This window comes from Camellia sinensis, chromosome 7 (genome assembly GCF_055761805.1).
Source record: "Camellia sinensis isolate YWXY chromosome 7, ASM5576180v1, whole genome shotgun sequence".
NCBI classification, from domain to species: domain Eukaryota; kingdom Viridiplantae; phylum Streptophyta; class Magnoliopsida; order Ericales; family Theaceae; genus Camellia; species Camellia sinensis.
This window is the reverse complement of record NC_138967.1, coordinates 81,959,274-81,981,124: the sequence shown is the minus strand read 5'-3', so window position 1 is coordinate 81,981,124 and position 21,851 is coordinate 81,959,274. Positions and strand designations below refer to the sequence as shown.

Sequence of the window (21,851 nt, the reverse complement as noted above, 5' to 3'; positions counted from 1 at the left end):
ATACTACTTTAAACCTTGGGGAGTGGATTGTAATTTTTAAAATGTGAGGGTTGTCAATATAATTTACCCAATGAGGATAAAATTGATATTTAAAAAAATAAAATTGTTGACATCAGCAAAATCTGTTAGTTGACTTAGTCAACTAATTGAGGGAGCAATCTGTAATGAAACTTTAAATCTCGGAGATGAGGATGCAATTTTCAAAAGGTGAAGAAAAAAATTATAATAAATATAAATTTCAAGGGTGCCAATGTAATTTGCCCTTTAAAATATTTTTATATTTTATTTATACATCACAACCGTTTGTTTGGGGTTATAGGGAGGGGATTAGGTTTGGTAGTGAGGATGGAATTGAGAATGGGGTGTTTGTTTTGAGAGATAGGAAGGGGATTAGTAATCCCTTGGTATTAGTAAGGAGGAGGAAGGGGGATTGGTAAGGAGAAGGCAGAGATGATATTAGAAAAATAGTGAGAGGATTATAAATTTTTTTATTTTTTTATTTTTTATATATTGGGAATTTTTTTTAAACATAATATTTAGTTTTTTATATTTTTTTATTTGTTTTATTATTTTATATACAAATAATTTAATAATTTCTCATTAACAATTCTTTTATTATTAATTCACTCACTATAAATCTCTTCTAAACCGGTTTAACGTTAGGGTTTTCCTCTTTGATATTTGGAGAAAAAGTTAATTAATATTTTCAAAATCACATTAAAAAGCACACGAGACAACCTTGTAACGAAAAGCAAATTCCTGTCCGTACGAAGCCATGGAGCTTAGCCCGACTTCCCGCGCTCCTTTCCCACACAAACCAACCGATGCCCTCTTCTTTCTCCCTCCCTCTCTCCCCATCTCCATTTTGACTCTTTCCTTTTCTCTCTCTCCCTCTCTCTCTCTCTCTCTCTCCCACACACACACAGCGCTCTCTTTCCCAAAACAATGGGTGAACGGCTCGAAGAAGATGACAGAGAGGCGTTGGCGGCACTAGCAGACGCGCCGCCTCACCGGAAGGCACATTCCTACAGCCACCAATTGCGCAGCAACACCGGCGGCTATTACAAGCGCCACCACCAACTCCGCAACCACAGCCTCGAAGAGGACCGAATCCCTCGTAACATTGAGCGCTACTACGACTCCTCCGACGATGACTTCTATCCCTACGCCACCGCCACCGGCTCCACTGCTTCTTCTGGTCCTGGTCCTGGAGACCCTGGGTCCGAAGACTACCAGAAGCTCGATCGCAGCCCCGACGACGAACTCCGCCATTCTATGACGGAGTTCGTGGCCAGCGGCGGCGGCACCGGGATCTTCAAGGTCCCGGGGCGAGCTGCAGTCCATCCGGGGCGTCCGCCGGGGCTGGAGCTGAGGCCACACCCGCTTAGGGAGACTCAGGTTGGGAAATTCTTGAGAACCATTGCTTGTACGGATAGCCAGCTTTGGGCTGGTCAAGAGTCCGGGGTTAGGTTTTGGAACCTGATGGATGCGTACCATCTTGGTATTGGAGTAGGAGGTAGGGCTCGGAGAGGGGATGAGGATGCTGCACCCTTCTACGAATCCGGAAACACTTCGCCTACAATGTGTTTGATTGTTGATTCTGGTACTAAATTGGTTTGGTCTGGCCATAAGGATGGTAGGGTTAGGTCTTGGAAGATGGATCAACCTGTTGTTGATGATTCTCCTTTCAAGGAAGGTCTCTCTTGGTTGGCTCACCGCGGTCCCATTCTTTCCATGGTCATAAGTTCTCATGGTAAAACTCGTCTTCTCTTCTGTTCCCCAATTCAATTCATATACATGCATATTACATTTTGACCTGGACAATGACCATACTTCATAATTTTATAGTAAATTATATATAAATAAAAATATATATGTCTGTTGACATTCTTTTAAACCATTTTTATATTAATTGGTGTACAAAGGAAAAAAAAAAAAAAATTTGCTTTATGTGGTTTTGAAAATTATTTTAAACTATTTTTATTGAAATATGAATCGCCTTCTGTGGTTTTGAAAATTACATTTCACTCACTGAGGTTTCTAATTTCATAACAAATTACCTTTTTTATTAATAAATCATTAAGTCAATTAACAGTTTTTAATGATATTAAAAATATATTTCAATTAATAATTTAGGTAATTTTATTATTATATATGAGAGCAATTATGAATTTTATTTTTTCAATTAATTCTGTTAAATAAATTTTTTTAATAAGGGGGTATTTGTAATTTTTCAAACCACAGAGACTAATCTGTATTTTAAACAAACATTGGGAGATGTATTTGTAATTTATCCAAAAATTTACAAAGGGGTTCTAGAGGGTCCCAAAAGACCAGAACAGTAGAATACAGTGATTATACTAATGCTCCGTTTGTTTGGCATTTTTTGGTATTTGGTAATATGGAAAACAAAAGTGGATAGAAAATAAGCTTATTTGGGTGGAGTTTTGAAAAGCCGAAAATGTTTTTCGAATCAAAATTTTATCAATGCCACAACATTACTATCACCCATCATCTCCACCACCACACACCACCACTGCCACGCCCAGAACTGCCGCCGCCGTCTCCACCTCATCACTACCATCACCACTGCACCACTACCGCCACCACCACCCTAACACCTCCACTTGTACTTCCAGCTTGCCTAGTTTGGTCCTATTATCAAATATGAATTGAGAATAATATAATTTTATAACGAATTAATATTATCACAAAGAGTATACTTCTCATATGTAAAAGAGATATTTTAATGTATGTAGTACAAATATATAATACATGTATAATTAATGTGGTGCCCCCATTGTAAATGTATCCTAATTTTTTGAGAATTTTTTTTTATCACTGTTTTTGTTTTGTGTTACCCTATCTCAAGTCCTTATCTGTGCTTCATTGGTGATTGCTCTAACGATTTGTGATTGATCATCAATAGTGAATATAGCATGCTTCCTTGCTTGATAACCAACATTGGGAATCATGTACAATCTAGGAAGACTGGTGTCATGACCTAAACTCGCCCCTAGAGGTTTGGATCATAACCGGTCAGTAATCATGAGATTACCTACAGTCTCAGACAAAATTTAAATCATATTTAATTATATGAGGTTAGAAGTAGAAGTAGAATTATAAAATTTTGTCCAATGAGCTGTGCATGTATGACATAAACAAATACGTTAATAACTCACATCCATTCTTCTACAAATAAATATTACATGTCTAAAGATCATTCACAAGTCGTCATCATACAGATCAAAAAGCATATGTACAAGTCAAACATGACCAATAAAAGAAAACAAAAGAACGAAAGTAAAAGCCTTATCGGTGAGGCACTCTTAGCGGACTTCACAAAACATGGTAATCTTCTACAGGTTCACTAGGGCTGGACATCCCGCTTGTCACCTACATACATATATATATAACGGAGGGAGCTAACGCCTGGTGAATAACGTCAAAGTAAAGAAGTTATATGAATGAGTTCTATTATTTAACATATTTAACCTCATACTCAAATTCTCATCATAATGGAACGACCTCAAGTCCAAAACTTGATAGAACAACCTCTGATCTAGCATATAACAGAAGTTTAGAGAACGACCTTGGGTCTAATCAATTACAGTTGTATAATGATCATTTGATCAACACATAATAGATATTCAAACTTATCAGATATTCAGAATGATCTTGGATCCATCTTATCAAATATACAGAACGACCTTAGGTCCATCATATACATTCGTATCTCATCAATCATATTCACAGATATCATGTTGTTCAGACATATAGAAGGCTCATTCATATAAGTTCGAAAAAACTTGCCACATTGGAAACATTTAGAAAATACCGTATATAAAAATATCTTTATTAAGATATTACTTACTTACATTGATTTGGTTGTTGTCACGTCTTCGCGGATGAACCTACATATCACATAAACATGTACACACTTTGAGGCTCGTTGCTTAATCAAATCATTCTTAACTTATTCAATTCTCTTATGTCAAGTTCTTACTCATTAATTCTTTTGGGAGGCTCAATTCATGTCTAAGAATGCTTAGAATGGAATAAGAATGCAAATGTGATAAGAATATAACTTTTCAAAATATGTTGAAACAAGGCACTTCGCTCAAGTGGATGAATGGTTGCTCGAGCGGACCACATGGTCTACAAAAGTACTGGATGGTCCGAATCTAGGCTCGATAGTCGCTCGAGCCAATGTTCAAAATAAACTGAGATCGCTCGAGTGGTCACTTGGTCGTTTGAGCGGTCACTTGGTCGTTCGAGCCACGTGCAATGCCTCGGCAAAAATACTGGATGCATGAAATGTGCGCTCAAGTGGTAGTTTCACAACTTGAGCGATGTGGTCGAATTCTGGATTTTTCAGAACAAAATTTAAGCTTCAAAACACAAATTCAATGCCATAAACCCTTGCATGACATATCCTAAACCATGAATACTCCTTCAAAAACATGAATGCAAAACTAATTCCAAACCTTATGTTCAAAACCATTGTCAATTCTCAAAATAAAACTCATAATCCAACCATGCATGCAAGGAATTCAATTATTTTCTTTCAAAATGTTTACATATACAATATTGAGTGTAAATTCTTGAAGAACTCTTAAAATCAACAAGTATGAATTCCATGCATGTAAGAATTCTTGGAAAATCAAACTCAAAAATGATGAAATATGTATGCATATATGAATTAACTTCAATTTCACCATCCTTAACTTAATTCTCATGTTCATCTTCCTTATCTTCTTGAATTCACATATTTGATGACTTTAAATTCATGAATTGAGAGTTAAACACTTACCTAAGGTCTTCAATTTAGTTCAATCTAGCAGGAATTTGAGTTCTATTTCACAATTCTTCAATCCCTTTGCACAAATCCAAGCTTTCTAGCTCCTCTCTCTCTAGAATGGCCTCACTCTCTCTCTCTAGAACTCTTCTCAAATTTTTGAGCTCAAAATAATGAAATCTCTAATCTTAACACATATATAAGAGTTGATTAGCTTAAGGTGCTAATTGAGGCTTAAGCTCAGTAATTATACTTAAGTTAATTTAATCAAAACTTAATTTTTCTGAACTGAATCAAATTTTAATCAAACTTTCCAATAGGCTCTAAAAATTATGTCATCCTAATTAAACTTATCGATTTCGGTTTCTAAAGTCATTAAGACCTTCAATTTCAGATTTTAGGCAGAGATCACAACACATATTCGAACAATGAATAGATATGCATTCATATACACATTAAACACATAAATAACATTCAAAATTAAATAAATAAACACATGTTACATAATGGGGTCATGACCTATCTTTTCGTTGTAATATTTGACATGAGTGCATAGTTCTGTTAATTGGTGCTAGAAACATGTGAAACCAAGTTTTATTTCCACCATCTGTATTTCAGTTTCTATGCATGTTTATTGGGATAGATTAATTAGTTAACCCCATGTCTGAAACAATGTTGAATCAGTTCACTCTACCAACTTGGTGAACTGATATTTGTACAACATTATTTTGGTCAAGCATTAGTGTCCAATGCTCCAATTAGGCACATTTATTGACCAAATTTTATATGAGCTCGTTAGAATGTACTAAAATATAATGACAAAAGTCTTTCAGAGGCTATTATACATTATGTAGTTGTTTTTAACATTTTGTTGCTTTGATTCAGGTGACCTATGGTCAGGTTCTGAGGGTGGAGTTATAAAGATTTGGCCGTGGGAAGCGATTGATAAATCTCTCTCTCTCTCGCCAGAGGAAAAACACATGGCTACATTACTGGTGGAAAGATCAGCCATTGACCTTAGAAGCCAAGTTACAGTTAATGGTGCCTGTAGTATATCTTCTTCAGATGTGAAGTGCTTGTTATCTGATAATGTTAGAGCTAAAGTGTGGGCAGCTGGGTCTTTATCCTTGTCCTTGTGGTAGGTTTGCACATTATAAATAGTCACCTTTAGAATAATCTATTGCTGGACTGTACATTATTGATCTAGTAAGTTAGCAACCTTGCTTCTTGTTTGGAGATTGTTAAATCCACAACCTTTTAGGTTGCAACCACAGATCTCCCTGTTGAGAGAAGGGGCTATGAATACAATCATAATAATTATGGACCTGACCTAGCAATCTCTTTTTAGTGATTTATTGGCTTTTTTTGTTGTCTTCTTTTTCTTTTTTTTTTTTTAATTTGAAAGGAAAACCTTACTTTTCCGTTCCATTTTTCTTGCTTGAAAATTTGAGGGACAAAATGCACAGCTTTCTGAATGCGTTGTTACTTGTGAAGGAAATTTTGTATTTCATTTGTCAATCTTAATTATCCTGATAGTTGGTGAAATGCAGGGATGCTCGTACAAGGGAACTTGTAAAAGTATATAATGTAGATGGTCAGACTGACAATAAAGGTGAAGTGTCATCGGTTCCAGATCAAGTAGCTGAAGATGAGATGAATGTAAAGTTTGTTTCCAAATCAAAAAAGGAGAAACCCCAAGGAAGTAGCTTTCTGCAACGTTCACGTAATGCTATAATGGGAGCTGCAGATGCTGTTCGTCGGGTTGCTACTAAGGGTACAGGGGCATTTGCAGAAGATGCTAAAAGAATAGAAGCACTAGTGCTAACTGTAGATGGAATGATATGGAGTGGATGTTCGAATGGCTTACTTGTGCAGTGGGATGGAAATGGAAATCGCTTGCAAGATTTCCATCACCATCCTTGTACTGTTCAATGCTTTTGCACTTTGGGGTCACGAATATGGGTTGGTTATGTGAGTGGTATGGTCCAGATACTAGATCTGGAGGGAAATCTAATTGCAGGTTGGGTTGCTCATAATAATCCTATAATAAAATTAGTTGTTGGGAGAGATTATGTTTATAGTTTGGCTACTCATGGTGGCATACGTGGATGGAACATCTCATCTCCTGGACCAATAGATAACATACTGCGGTCAGATTTGGCTAAAAACGAACTAATGTACAAAAGACAAGAAAATGTTAAAATATTAGTTGGCACATGGAATGTTGGTCAAGGAAGAGCCTCTCATGATGCACTTATGTCATGGCTGGGTTCTGTAGTGTCTGATGTTGGCATTGTCGTTGTTGGGTTGCAAGAGGTGGAAATGGGTGCAGGTTTTTTGGCAATGTCTGCAGCAAAAGAAACTGTAAGACCGTCTTGAACTTATTTTGCTTCTTGTTGGAAATCTCAATGTGGAAAAACTTCATTGGAAATTGTTTTCTAAATTAAGAGAAAAATTAAAATTTTGGACATATTTTTGTGCCTGAAGTTGGTGAACAACTTCAAGTGGATTGTCACTGTAGTTGACTGACTTTGGAACTCTTCTTTCCTTTTATTTTATTTTTAATTTTTGTCTTAATAACATAAGAATACCAGCACATTAACCTTTTAACCTTGCATCTTTGAATAAAAGGACTTGGCTTGAAATGCTTCTGAAAATTGGCAGTACAGTGTGTGGATACGTACTTGGCACATTTCATACATATAGTATGTTGTACCAAAATAGAAGTAAATTAAATGGGATGTGGAGAAAAGGGATTTCTCTCTTTCGCTTCATGTTGGCAGAAACTGTAAAATGTAAGCTCTTTCTTCATGATCACATGTTAAGTATTGATGGTCCAAGTTGGATGTGTGTTGGATACCAGCTATGATACATAGATTCAAGTATGGGTGTCAGTTGTGGGTATGTGTCTAAATGCCCGATTCATCTCATCTCCAAGGGCACAGGAACACAACAACAAATTCATATTTTATAATATACTCTTCCCCCCCCCCCCCCCCCCCCCCCCCCCCTTCCTAGGGTGAAATGGTGTTCACTAGATGTGATAGAGCATTTCATTCCTAATATGGGGGTTTTATGCATAGATTTATGGTAAACTTTAATTACAAAATATGTTTGCTAGGTGATTTCCGACTACACATGTCGAACACATATCCCAAACCCCAAATATCAAGTGTCTGACTTGGATACCTCATGCATTTAGAAGATTCCATGTAACATAGATACCAGAGTTGGACACATCCATCCTTGTACCTATGATGTTATGTGCTGATGTGGGTAAGCTAGAAGAATCTATGTAACAAGAATCCCTGTTCACATTCAAATTTCTAATTATTCTTGCTGATTATTCATTGAATCCTTAAAACGAGCTGCACAAATGTTGAATTTTTTACGATTGTAATTTGTTTAGGTTTTCCTGGTCTAGTGAACTTTGTATAGTTGTAAGATGCAATTGATGTTTACTAATTCTCTCTCTCTCTCTCTCAGAATTGTGTATGCTCATAACATCATACGTATGATTTGCTCACTGGTTTTTATGTCAATTGTAGGTAGGACTTGAAGGGAGTTCCGTTGGGCAATGGTGGCAGGACACAATTGGAAAGATCTTGGATGAAGGCTCGAATTTTGAACGCGTAGGATCTAGACAGCTGGCAGGCTTGCTAATAGCTATCTGGTAAGTGTTTAATGTTTATCATTGGAAGATCACTAGGTGGTCTGGTTTCATTTTTATAATGGGAGTCAAACCTGTTACATACAGTTGGTCTCTTGGTTCCTCTTAAAGTATATTTGATAAGGTATCTTTTTTCTGCCTAAAATGTTCTCATTAGGGCGTCTACCTTTTTTACTGCTTTATTCCTTATGCTATGGTTGATATTTCTTGCCTCTAGGGTAAGAAAGACTCTTAGAACATATGTTGGGGACTTGGATGTTGCAGCTGTTGCTTGTGGCTTAGGTCGTGCAATTGGTAATAAGGTATGTCTTTCTTCACTGTGATCATCTGCGATGTCTTTGAGATTTTTGATGCTATTTTTTCTTTTCATTTTCCAATGGTGGTATAACATGATGCTGTGTAGCTGGCATGTGCCTGATAACTATTTCTCAATGGTGTCCTGCCTCATTGTCACTCATTAATTAGATTTGCTCAAAGTCTTGTACTTCTCAGTTCCTATGTCATTCTTAGCAATTTGGCTTGTGTGCTTGAAAATGAGATCGAGTGTTTGGAAGAATAGTTGACTTACATTATTCTAATCTATTGTCACATAATGGTAGTTTCATTATTTATGCTCAGGGCTTGGATTTAGAGGTGTTAGCCTGCTTTATGCCTATGGACCTCATGGTTTATCATCCCACTTTTTCAGATTCAGTAAACTAAGCTTGGAAGTTTAATGGATAATAGTTATCTGATGGGTTTGGTATTTCATTTTCCTGAGTTTGAATCCTCTGAAGTAATATTTCAACCTTTTATTTCATCTATTAACTATTGAACTCGATTGTCGGAGTAATCAGATTGTACATCAATAAGGATGTCAAGGAGGTGTTTTGCAATATAGTAAAACATAGAGTCAATCTAGAGAAAACAGCATCCAATTTCTTGTTCCCCTCTTCTCATTCTTCTCTCTGTACCTTCTGATCCAAAACACTTCCCAAAAGAATCCTCTTATCTGTCCTTCAATTGCAGCACTATGAACCACAACTTTATTTATTTGTACTTTATTTTTCTCCCACTAATTCAGCAAAAGTATGAGACAGTACAGTCAATAACTCATAATAGCCATACAATTGCTACATGTGATAAATGCACGTGTCTTCATATAAAACATTTTTGTAAACATGATGTGATACCAGTTCAGTTCATGTTCTGGTAGTTTCATGATATGGTGCAGTCTGGTCTAGGTTATAAATATTAAATGTAATTATGGGATCACGATAACTTGGAGTGGTGGTACATTAATGAAAGCAGGTTATACACTAGTAGGCTGTAAGAGGGGCTAATTTGAGCCCACTAAATTATTTAGGCCCAATAGCCCAAGATTAGTGGGCCAGAATTTATCGCAAGTCCAAGAATCGGTGGGCCCAGATTTATCGCCATCAAACGGATTGAATCGCTCTAAGCCTCGAAAGGGTTCGGATCCACGAACCTAGAGACTTACTCGTGCCCGGACTCGAAAGGGTATTAAGCAAGCCTAGAGATCCGAGGCACTCGGACTCGAAAGGATTCGGATCCACGAATCTAGAGATCCGAAGTACTTGGCTTCGAACGGATTCAGACGCAATCTAGAAGTCGCTCCGTTAATGAGTCCCAGAACACTTGCGGGCTCGGAGCTTTCCGGGGTCTACGTACCAGAACCATGGGCGTAATGGAGTCCGAACAAAGGACCCGATCCCGAGGACGGTGAGTGGAGATAAATTCACTCTTCGGTTAAACTAGCCTATACCCGGGTCGAGGTGGCACGACCCCGGGGGGTCCATGAGACTCGGCAATATTTTGCGGCAGGACGTCCTCTGGGACTACCCCTGACCCTTTGGGATGATTGGGGATCATTGGTTAGGTGTGGCTAAGAAGAAGGGTTCGCCGAGGGATTGATCTCCTCTTCGGGGTTTTCTCATCCTCGGAGAAGTCACCTCCTCGGAGAGGTCACCTCCTCGGAGAAGTCACTTCCTCGGAGAGGTCACCTCCTCGGAGAAGTCACCTCCTCGGAGAGGTCACCCCCTCGGACAAGGTGGTTAGAGAAAATATCCCCCATGTGCCTTGCACATGGGCTCCATCCTACATCATGAGGTGCCTATAAATAGCACCCACCCATAGCTTTACAAGGGATGGATTTTGGAGATTTTTAACTCTTGGGAAAGAACTAATTTCCCTTCTCCATTATCAACCTTGAGAGTGAAAGTGGGAGATCCATGGGAGAGCCTTGCCATTATTCTATTCTCTAGCCATTTTGCCTTCTTCTTCACCCAATCTCTTATCTCCATCATCTCCTTTGTTGTTGTGTTCCTAAGTTGAGATTATTGAAGAATCTAAGCCTCTCATCATATTCTAGAGAATTCGAAGTTGTTCTTCAAGGATCTTTGAAGATCTTCGAATTTTCCAACTCCTTTCTTGAACCCTCTCCTACATTTTGGCGACTCCGCTGGGGAGGCGGATTGGTTAATGGTCTCAACGAGATCTGGAATCCACACAACTCCAACAAGAATGGCGGGAGAAGATGAAGTTCACCAACAAGGATCCTCTAATGGTGGTGATGACAGAACCATGACTCCAGATCAACCACTTTTGCTTGAAGCCATTCAAGGACTTCAGAATACTCAGCAAGAGATTCTTACCACTCTTCAGAATCTCACTCACACCATGTTGGTGATGAGTTCTAACTTTGCACCGGCGCCAAACGGGAATCAAACTGGTGGTGGAGTTATTCTCTCCGGAGCGCAAAATCAAATCCAAGGAGAAGTAGGCCCCAATCAACCTGTGGCTCATGGCAACACAGCCACAGTAACACATGCTCAAACCACAGTAGGCGGTAGCAGTTTGCCCATGCCCGGGCTCCATGGCGTGCCGAGCCAAGATCCAATGGTGACTAGGGGAGTTTCTGGTGTAATGAATGGCACTCCAACGACTGCTGGTGTCCAGGAAAACATAAGGAGCATGATGGCGCAAAAGGGAGCTATGCCCGTACCTAATCTTGTTACGCCACCAGTGAATGTTACCCAAGCACCAAGCGGGCCTCCTTTGGTGCCAACAACAAATCTGCAAGCACAACCCGGTATAGCGGCGCCATGCGGTGGACTCTATGGGCCTCAATTCAATATCCCATCACCAACTGGCTTGTCTATAGGCGCTGATGGCCTGTATCGTCAAATGTCCTCACCAATGATGAATTCGCAGCACCAGAATGGCCAAGACGCCCCTAGCTCAGTCTTCGGGTACATAAGCCAAGTCCCGGGAATACCACCATCAAACTCTCTCCCTCAACAGTTTCTCACTCTCGCCGATGTGCAGGCCATGTTCGATCTCGAACGGGGCAAGAGGACCTTACCCTCTTTGCCTGATCCAGACGTCAAGCCGCCTTACCCCATTGAGATGCTGAGCTATCCATACCCTGAGGGGTATACAGTGCCGAAGTTCATCAAGTTCGACGGCAAACAAGGAAATGCCCGAGAACATGTTGTGCGATTCATCGAGACTCTAGGTATTCATGGTTCAAACCACGTTCTCCGACTGAGAGAATTCTCTAAGTCCCTCACCGACCGAGCATATAGTTGGTATGTTAATTTGGCCCCAAACTCTGTCCGAAGTTGGGAGGAAATGGTTAACAAATTCCACTCCAAGTTCTTTCAAGTGGCGGAGAGGGTGACCACACTTACATTGTGTAAAGAGAAGCAACGAGAAAGTGAAGACATCCTTGACTACGTCAAAAGGTTTCAGGACAAGGCCGTAGATTGTCATGAAGCAGTCGAGGAGAGTTATCTGGTTCAAATCTGTCTAGAAGGGGCATTGAGCAGATACAAAATGTTTCTAGTTAATCACAAGCTACCCACCTTCTCGGCATTAATAGAAGCAGCTCGGAACATTAGCATTCCTCATGATCAGGAGTCCGGATTTAAGGCCAGTTACAAGACTAGTTTCAAATCGTCTCGTGGACCTATTGTTGCTGCTGCCTCTGCCCCAGATACCCGAAATTCACAAGGAGGAGGTCATAGAGGCCAGAAGAGAAAGCAATATAATGGTGAAAAGGGGAATGTTTCTTATCCATGTGGAATCGAGGAAGTGAAAGCTCTAGTTAAGGAATGGGTGGCTGACGGAGAGCTAAAATTGCCTTATGTTGAAGAAATGCCGTCAAAAAAGGACCGTGAGAGCCCTGAATTCTGTGTCTACCACCGTACATTGAAACATCCGACAGAGAAGTGTTGGACTCTCAGGAAAATCTTCAGAGATAAAGTCGAGGCAGACGAATTGAGGTTCAAAAAGCAAGGGACTCAAGACATCCGAGAACAACCATATCCTCAACACCGAGACAAGGGCAAGAATGTTGCTATGATAGCCTATGAAGGCCCAATGATCGAGGCTATCGCTAATCTCGATGACGATGACTATTATCTGGACGACATCCTCGAGCCAGAAAGTGAGCAAGTTTACTATGGAAGTGCTCTCGATCCAGAGGGCAGAACATTTATGACTCATGGCGAAGATCCCTTTGATCCAGAAGGAGGAGAAGAGTACTACGGAAGAGGAGGACACCATGTTTATGTGGCATCTTATTTTGAAGAGACCGAGGAGATGGTTAACTACGAGCCTCCAAGAGTGGAAAAAGATCCGGATCACTATGCCAAAACCTTGCAAGACTGTGTAAAGTTCAAGCAGTTCTTTGACCAGTTTGGACTTTCCAAGGAGGCAAGAACAGAAATCACCAAGTCTATCATTAATATAGCCGAGGCACACCATGAGGGATGCATGTCGACTGAGGGATCTATCCCGAGGAAGGCAAAAGAGCAGTCTAGTGCCATTACTTTCTCCGAGGTTGATCGGAAGTATCCTTTTTCTCACAATCGCCCGCTTTATGTGACTGCTTTTATTAACGGGGTTGAGTTCAAAAGGGCCTTTCTAGATAGTGGAGCCTCTATCAACATTATGACTCGCGCTACTCTAGAAAAGGCCGGAATCTCTGAAGAACGCATTGTGAAGCAGCCGATAGTCATCACTGGCTTCGGTGGAGAAAGGAGAGTTACTATCGGATGCGTAACAGTTGATTTAGCCGTTGGAGAGATTCGCTCGGCCACCAAGTTCCATATTATCGATTCTGAGACAAATTATCACATCATTCTAGGGAGGACCTGGATGCATAGATATGGGGCTGTACCATCGAGTTATCATCAGTGTGTTAAGGCAAAATGGGGAAAGAAGACGGTGACAATTCAGGCTACAGAAAGGCCTTTCGAGATCCATGAAGCTCATTATTCTGATGCCATCTACTTCACCGAACTGGCTGTCGAAGAAGTTCCCACCACCTCTAAGCCTCGAGGGGTCAAAATTCCTCGTTGGGAGGATATCAAAGATGACAAGGAGCTGATGGCAGAGTCAAGTAAGCAGGCAATGTCTAGACCAGAAAGTCCGCCTATTCCTCGGAAGGTGATGAAAGTTCGAGAAGGAGGCAAGATGGTGTACTATTTATGATGGTGCATGATGGCCACAACCCGAGCAGCTGGTGAAAGCTTTCCAAATGATCTTGCAACTCTAGGGGCAAATTTCAACATTCCGTAAAAGAAGTCTACCTATGACATTTACAGTTTGCATTTACTGCATTGTCCATGAAGTTCTATCTTTCTTATGTTATGAAGAAATTTATTTCCTCCATATTATGTATCTTCATTAAAAGTTATTTTCTCTACATTGTATATCTTCATTGTGTTATGTTGCTTGAAACAGTTTTCAATTTTTTGTTGCCCCTCAAAGAAGAAAAAGGAATGGTAGACTCAGTTACCAACCTGAAGGGAGTTTTCTTGACGTAGTAGAAGTATACTCCCACTCAGACCTCCGAAGAGCAGCTATTGCTTCCATCAATGCAAGCTTTAAGGATCTTTCTTATTGAAGCAGAGTGTGTGTTCCCACTCGGACTTCCGAAGAGCAGCCCTCGCTTCTATCAGTGCGAGTCTCAAGGATCTTTCTTACTAAAGTAGAGTGTGTTCTCCGCCTCAGACTTTCGAAGAACAGATCTCGCCTCCGCCAGTGCGAGCTTCGAGGAATAGCCTTTGCTTCCATTAGCTGCCGAAGTAGAAGTGTCCATCCACTCGGACTTCCGAGAGACAGCCTTGTTTCTGCTCGAACTTCAGAGGGAGAGCCTTCCGAGGGACAACTCTTGCTCTCATTAGTGCGGGTCTGAAGAACAGCCCTTGATTTCATCAATACGAGCTCCGAGGATATTTCTTTTCAAAGTAGAGTGGACTCTTACTCGGACTTCCGAGGGACAACCTTATTTCTGCTCGAACTTCAGAGGGACAGCCTTGCTTCTGCTCGGACTTCTGAGGGACAGCCTTATTTCTGCTCGAACTCCCGAGGGACAGTCTTGCTTTTGTTCGGACTTCCGAGGAACAGCCCTTGCTCTCATTAGTGCGGGTTCCAAGGGCCCCGAGGTCGTGGATTTCAATCAAGAATTCATTTGCCTGAAATAGCAAAGCCAACAAATGAGACAAACAATATTAATTTCAGATCATGATTCAGGCATTATCAGAATGGGGCAACATCAACAAATAATAATTATCTATTTAAGCTACAACAATTCTACTCCTTTGAGCGAGCTTGTGAAAAAATGCAACAATCAAGTTTTTGTCTCTTCGGGCCGGCTCCTCTCAAGCCGACGTAAAGCTACAACGGTCACACAAAATTTTGGCATCAGCTATGTATTTCCCAAGCATCCACAAGTTAAACAAACAACAATATATCATCTTTATTATTCAACGAGAGGAAGAGGGAGCCGAATTTCATACTCACAAATTTGGGACTGTTAGAGGGGTGAAGTCCGAAGCCGATGTTGGAAATTCAAGTTGAAATCAGAGAGGTTTTATAGACTGTAATCAACAGGACTGAGCTAGGCTGGGCAAGACCACACACGTTGCGTTGAGTGGGCGAACGTGCGTGGTCGGCGTTGGACAGAAGGTGGCGACCATACACGACCATACCTTCTTTCCGGAGGCAGCAATGGTGTCGGAAAGAAGGTGGCGACCATACACGACGCGTTGAAAGGGTGACGAGGTCCACGTTGATTAATCACGGCCGAATCCAGTGAGTATGCAAAAATCGAGATTCAAACTCCGAAAAAAAAAAAAAAAAAAAAAGCGCCGGACTGTGAGACTAACGAGCTGGATGGTGTTAGGCAAAACCACACATCGCGTTGAGTGGGCGACGTGTGGTTCGCGTTGAACAGCCGAAGACGAAGGCAAAGCATCGGGCATCCACTATTTATCTTCCGAGCATCTACAAGATCGACAAGACAATAATTAATTATTCAACATCAGACCTGTATGTATGTCAAAATTATTGTCAAAATTATCGACACAGGTTCAAGATTCAATAGCATGGATTCAAGACAACAAAGGCAGATTTCTTCAATAAAATTAGCAAGGATTCAACATTGATTATTCCAATATTCACACAAAAAAAAAAAAAAAAAAAAAAATCAAGATCTCTTCATCAAGATGTGCAACAGCAGAAATTTATGGGTTACATTATCCAAAATTTTATAAATCAGAATTTATACAAATAAGAAGTTCAAAAAGAGGACTTCAAATACTTGCTCACAGATCTGATGTAACAATGGTTAAGGCGTGAAGCTAAAAGAAGGAAGAAACAACAAATGGCATAAGCCATAAGTACAGATTGTCCACGCAAGGCAAGACTGCGGCTGGTTCTCTTGAAGGCCGACGGCGCGGTGAACGGCGCTCGGCTAGACATTGCTGTGATGAAGTAACGGCACCGATTGGCAGTGGCAAAGTAGACAGTGTTTGGAGCAGAAGAGCAAAGCAAGGCCGAGATCTATGTAAGAAAGATGCTAGACGGACCAACGACGCGTTGCGAGGGCGACGTGGTCGGCACTGGCCGGTCGCGTCTGATAGAAGCAGCGATCTCACAGGTGCTGGACATGAAGCGCACATGCTACGCGAATTGGGTGGTCGCGTGCAAAAAATAGTGCCACGGCTGACTCTCGGATAGGCCGACTACGGTGGTTTGTGGGTCTTCAGTGACGAGCTAGGCTAGTGATAGCATGAGCTGGTGGCGCAAGACAGCAGCGACAGTGGTGTCGCAGACGAGTCAGCGTCGGTGTTGGTCGGCGAAATCGAGCTCCGATGTGCCTGGATCTCTGAGGAGTTGGGCCGCTAAGCCGAAGTAAAACAGGTGAAATAGAGCCTCTGGTTTGTTATTAGCCTCTGATTTGTTAAAGAAAACAAAAAAAGAAGAAGAGACCTGGGTTGGTCTCTCTGTGTAGAGAGAGAGAAAGCCGAATGGCTGTGGGCAACAAACATTTAGCTATAGATTAGGGTTTGTCTTTTTCCCCTTATATTAAAAAAAAAAAAAAAAAAAGGTTTGATTCTTAGCATATTCTCTCAAATATCCTGAATATATATATATATATATATATATAAATGATGGCCTTTGATTTGGGCTTCTGGAGTTAAAAAAAAAAAAAAATGGTCAAACTTTTGATTTTATTTGCTTCACGAAAAGAAAAGAATTATTATTATTTTCTTTGAGCAACTTATTTGGTGCCTTATTAATTACATGTCCAGGTTTGGTTGGTGGAGAGTAAAAAAAAAAAAAAAAAAAAAAATACAAAAAAAAAAAATTTTTGCTTGTCAATTTTTTCTGTAAATTGAAGTGCGTCATCAACTTTATCCATAGACTCTGTCGTGACAAAACGTTTTTTTTTTTTTTTTGGGGAACGTGATGCGAAACAGGGTCGAAGAAATGACAGTATGCATGTCTGAGAAATTTAAAATTTCTCATACACGCAAGGGGCAAATGTAAGAGGGGCTAATTTGAGCCCACTAAATTATTTAGGCCCAATAGCCCAAGATTAGTGGGCCCGAATTTATCGCAAGTCCAAGAATCGGTGGGCCCAGATTTATCGCCATCAAACGGATTGAATCGCTCTAAGCCTCGAAAGGGTTCGGATCCACGAACCTAGAGACTTACTCGTGCCCGGACTCGAAAGGGTATTAAGCAAGCCTAGAGATCCGAGGCACTCGGACTCGAAAGGATTCGGATCCACGAATCTAGAGATCCGAAGTACTTGGCTTCGAACGGATTCAGACGCAATCTAGAAGTCGCTCCGTTAATGAGTCCCAGAACACTTGCGGGCTCGGAGCTTTCCGGGGTCTACGTACCAGAACCATGGGCGTAATGGAGTCCGAACAAAGGACCCGATCCCGAGGACGGTGAGTGGAGATAAATTCACTCTTCGGTTAAACTAGCCTATACCCGGGTCGAGGTGGCACGACCCCGGGGGGTCCATGAGACTCGGCAATATTTTGCGGCAGGACGTCCTCTGGGACTACCCCTGACCCTTTGGGATGATTGGGGATCATTGGTTAGGTGTGGCTAAGAAGAAGGGTTCGCCGAGGGATTGATCTCCTCTTCGGGGTTTTCTCATCCTCGGAGAAGTCACCTCCTCGGAGAGGTCACCTCCTCGGAGAAGTCACTTCCTCGGAGAGGTCACCTCCTCGGAGAAGTCACCTCCTCGGAGAGGTCACCCCCTCGGACAAGGTGGTTAGAGAAAATATCCCCCATGTGCCTTGCACATGGGCTCCATCCTACATCATGAGGTGCCTATAAATAGCACCCACCCATAGCTTTACAAGGGATGGATTTTGGAGATTTTTAACTCTTGGGAAAGAACTAATTTCCCTTCTCCATTATCAACCTTGAGAGTGAAAGTGGGAGATCCATGGGAGAGCCTTGCCATTATTCTATTCTCTAGCCATTTTGCCTTCTTCTTCACCCAATCTCTTATCTCCATCATCTCCTTTGTTGTTGTGTTCCTAAGTTGAGATTATTGAAGAATCTAAGCCTCTCATCATATTCTAGAGAATTCGAAGTTGTTCTTCAAGGATCTTTGAAGATCTTCGAATTTTCCAACTCCTTTCTTGAACCCTCTCCTACATAGGCAAAATATGTGGTAACAAGATGTTGAATGCAACGTGGTTGACTTGCAGAAGGTTCTACTTCAGCAATAAGTGTCAGGTGTTTATGTTACGATAAATTTTGTTTTGATTTTGATTATATGACACTAGTGGAATAGTATGCTCTGTACAAAAAAGGTTGAATGTTACTGATATATCACATTTCAAGGAATTAGAAAAAAAAAAAAAAAAATAGAATCCCTAAGTTCTAGTTGATCGCATCTGTTATAATGATGAGACCAGGCTATTATTTGCTGATAATAACTTCATGTGGTTGCAGACTTGTCTCAGTTCTATGACTTCTATGGTCGACAAGATGTCAAGATCTCTTTCATTTTTCCTTCTCTTATGGTCCAAATATGGCCATGTGTATATATACACTTACAATTTTCTTGCAAGAGTGAAAAGTTGCTATGCAACTGAAAGTTGTCACCCAAAATGAGGCAGAAAGCTAATGTTTAAGCTTGATTAACCAGTTTATTATGCATCTTTTTCTTCTTTGCCCTTTTTTCATAATTTCTTGTTAAGCTTTGATTTACATGGCTGCATATGTCTCTGAACAGGGGGGTGTAGGTTTGAGGTTGAGAGTATATGATCGCATAATGTGTTTTGTTAACTGTCACTTGGCTGCACATTTGGAAGCAGTTAATCGCCGCAATGCCGACTTTGATCATATTTATCGGACAATGGTCTTCAGCCGCTCATCTAACCTCCTTAATACTGCTGCTGGTATGGTGCCATACCTGTTTTTGTCTTGCTCTCTTGCCTTCTCCACATATTTATTTTGGCTACTTTATTCTTCTGGCTTGCCATTGGTCCTCTCTGTTGCAGTTGGTGTCTCAACTTCTGTTCAAATGCTTCGGGGTACAAATGTAAGACCATATTCTGATTTTTCATTCTCAAGTTAATTCTCTTGTTTCTAAATCACTGGCTTTTCATATAAAATATCTATTCTGCTTTAACAGGATGGGGAAAAAAATCCCGAAGAGGGAAGACCCGATTTAGCTGATGCTGATATGGTCATATTTTTGGGTGATTTTAATTATCGGCTTTTTGGAATATCTTATGATGAAGCAAGGGATTTTGTTTCACAAAGAAGCTTTGACTGGCTTAGAGAAAAGGATCAACTTAGAGCAGAGATGAAAGCTGGCAAAGTTTTTCAAGGAATGCGTGAGGCACTCATCAAATTTCCTCCTACTTACAAGTTCGAAAGGGGAAAAGCGGGTTTAGGAGGTATGATGTGATGATAGTGGTATATTATTTTCCTTGGAACTTTTTACCAACTTAGTTTTAGAAGTGAATATCTCTTCCAGTTACAGAAGTTGTTTGTTTGGAAGGACCTCAGTTTGGCATTTGCTTTTCAAAGGGTTTGTCCTATACTACACTCTGGGTTGGCCCAAAAGCATTGATATTGAATGACGCTTGTTTTGCTTGTTTGTTTTGTGTGTGTGTGTGTGTGTCTATCTTTTTCAGGATATGATTCTGGAGAGAAGAAGCGCATTCCTGCTTGGTGTGACAGGATACTATATCGTGACAACCGGTCATCGTCTACATCGGAGTCCACTTTAGAGTGCCCTGTAGTAGCTTCAATATTGCAGTAGGTTTTCTATTTATTTATTTATTTATTTTTTTGGCTTGTTCGGTTTTAAAACTAGTTATATCTCCTTCTACTTGATAGGTATGAGGCTTGTATGGATGTGACAGAAAGTGATCACAAACCTGTGCGGTGCAAACTCAATGTTGAGATTGCACGTGTTGATAGATCAGTGAGGAGAGAAGAGTTTGGGAAGGTTATGAAAAGCAATGATAAAATCAGGTCTTTACTTCAAGAATTATGTTTCGTTCCAGAAACGGTTGTCAGTACCAATTACATTATCCTTCAAAACCAAGATACATCCATTCTAAAAATCACCAACAAAAGCGGGGCAGATAATGCTATATTTCAAATTATATGTGAAGGTCAGTCTACCATTAAAGAGGATGAACAACCTACAGAGTATTATCCAAGAGCTTCCTTTGGTTTTCCCCGTTGGCTTGAGGTAGTAATAATGCTTTGTTTTTTTTTAAATTTTTTTATGATGATCTCCTTAATGATTATTTTCTTAATTATATAATAATAAAAAAATAATAATTGTGGTTTTTAGGTGTTACCAGCAGCTGGGATAATCAAACCTGATCAAGTAGTTGAGATCTCAGTACATCATGAAGAATTCCATACCCTAGAAGATTTTGTTGATGGGGTTCCACAAAGCTGGTGGTCTGAAGACACCAGAGATAAAGAAGTGATATTGGTGGTGAATGTAAAAGGCAGTTGCTCAATTGAGACAAGATGTCATAGAGTTCGTGTGCGTCATTGCTTCTCAGCAGCAGCCAAGCCAGTCCTTATTGATTCAAGAAATAACAGTTCTAGAAAATCCCGAGAGAATTCCCATCGCCTTCGGCATGTTGGCAGTGCCAATGATTTGGGTGATGAGCCTCGAAGTCTACATGGTACTGAAAATACAGGGAAAAAGAAAGAGAAAGAAACTGAAAATACAGGAAAAAAGAAAGAAAAGGAAACTGAAAATACAGGAAAAAAGAAAGAAAAAGAATCTGAAAATACAGGGAAAAAGAAAGAAAAAGAATCTGAAAATACAGGGAAAAAGAAAGAAAAAGAATCTCAAAATACAGGGAAAAAGAAAGAAAAAGAATCTGAACATACAGGGAAAAAAAAAGAAAAAGAAACTGAAAAAAAAACAGGGAAAAAAATGGATAAATGAAGTAGAGCCGGGAGAAGCGAAAACAGAATGTTTATCTACTGCAAATTTTTATAAGAAAAAAGGCTGTTCAATTTCCTCATCATCATCAGACAGCAGCAGTAAGAATGTTGATGTAAATACTTAGAAGGATTCATGGAGCTTAATTGAATCTCCATTTCAGGTGTCTTCGGGCCGAACCATGTTGTTCCATCATTTTCTCTTTTTTGTATATCAGGCCTTTCTTTTTTATTTTTTTGGCTTACACAATTCTCTGTCTGCAAGCTCTACTGTAATGTGAAGAAGGTACAAAAAAATCTTTGCTGTTACATATTCCATGAATTCTCTCATTGAAATTTGTGATGCCAATAAGCATTATTCATAATGTGCTCTATATTAGCAAGTCATTCCTTTGTGCCCATGTATATGTGCAAGTTTTTTTTTTTTTTTTTGGACAAATGTATATGTGCAAGTTTTGTTTTGCTCAAATTGTTGTCTATTCCTGGGATCATCTATTTACACACACCAAATACTCTTTTTGCACATCCTTCTCACTACACACACCAAAAAAATTAATTCCTAATTAGTTTACTCACTACACACACAGTTCATTCCACATCTACCCTCACACACACACACACACACACACA

General features: G+C 40.1%; 1 protein-coding gene across 2 annotated transcripts; it reads left to right on the top strand.

Annotated features, from left to right (window-relative positions):
• Positions 1 to 686: 686 nt before the first annotated feature.
• LOC114299971 (type I inositol polyphosphate 5-phosphatase 13-like) lies at positions 687 to 21,557 on the top strand. Of its 2 annotated transcripts, XM_028244807.2 has the most exons (11): positions 687 to 1,753; positions 5,684 to 5,936; positions 6,349 to 7,162; positions 8,347 to 8,471; positions 8,686 to 8,770; positions 19,030 to 19,195; positions 19,298 to 19,338; positions 19,432 to 19,699; positions 19,940 to 20,063; positions 20,145 to 20,505; positions 20,611 to 21,557. In XM_028244807.2, the coding sequence occupies exons 1-11, from the start codon at positions 946 to 948 to the stop codon at positions 21,223 to 21,225; spliced, it is 3,660 nt and encodes a 1,219-aa protein (XP_028100608.2). In that variant the 5' UTR covers positions 687 to 945; the 3' UTR covers positions 21,226 to 21,557. The 2 variants fall into 2 exon arrangements, with proteins under 2 accessions (XP_028100608.2, XP_082734449.1); XM_082878323.1 differs by having other exon boundaries at positions 19,030 to 19,338.
• Positions 21,558 to 21,851: the final 294 nt, after the last annotated feature.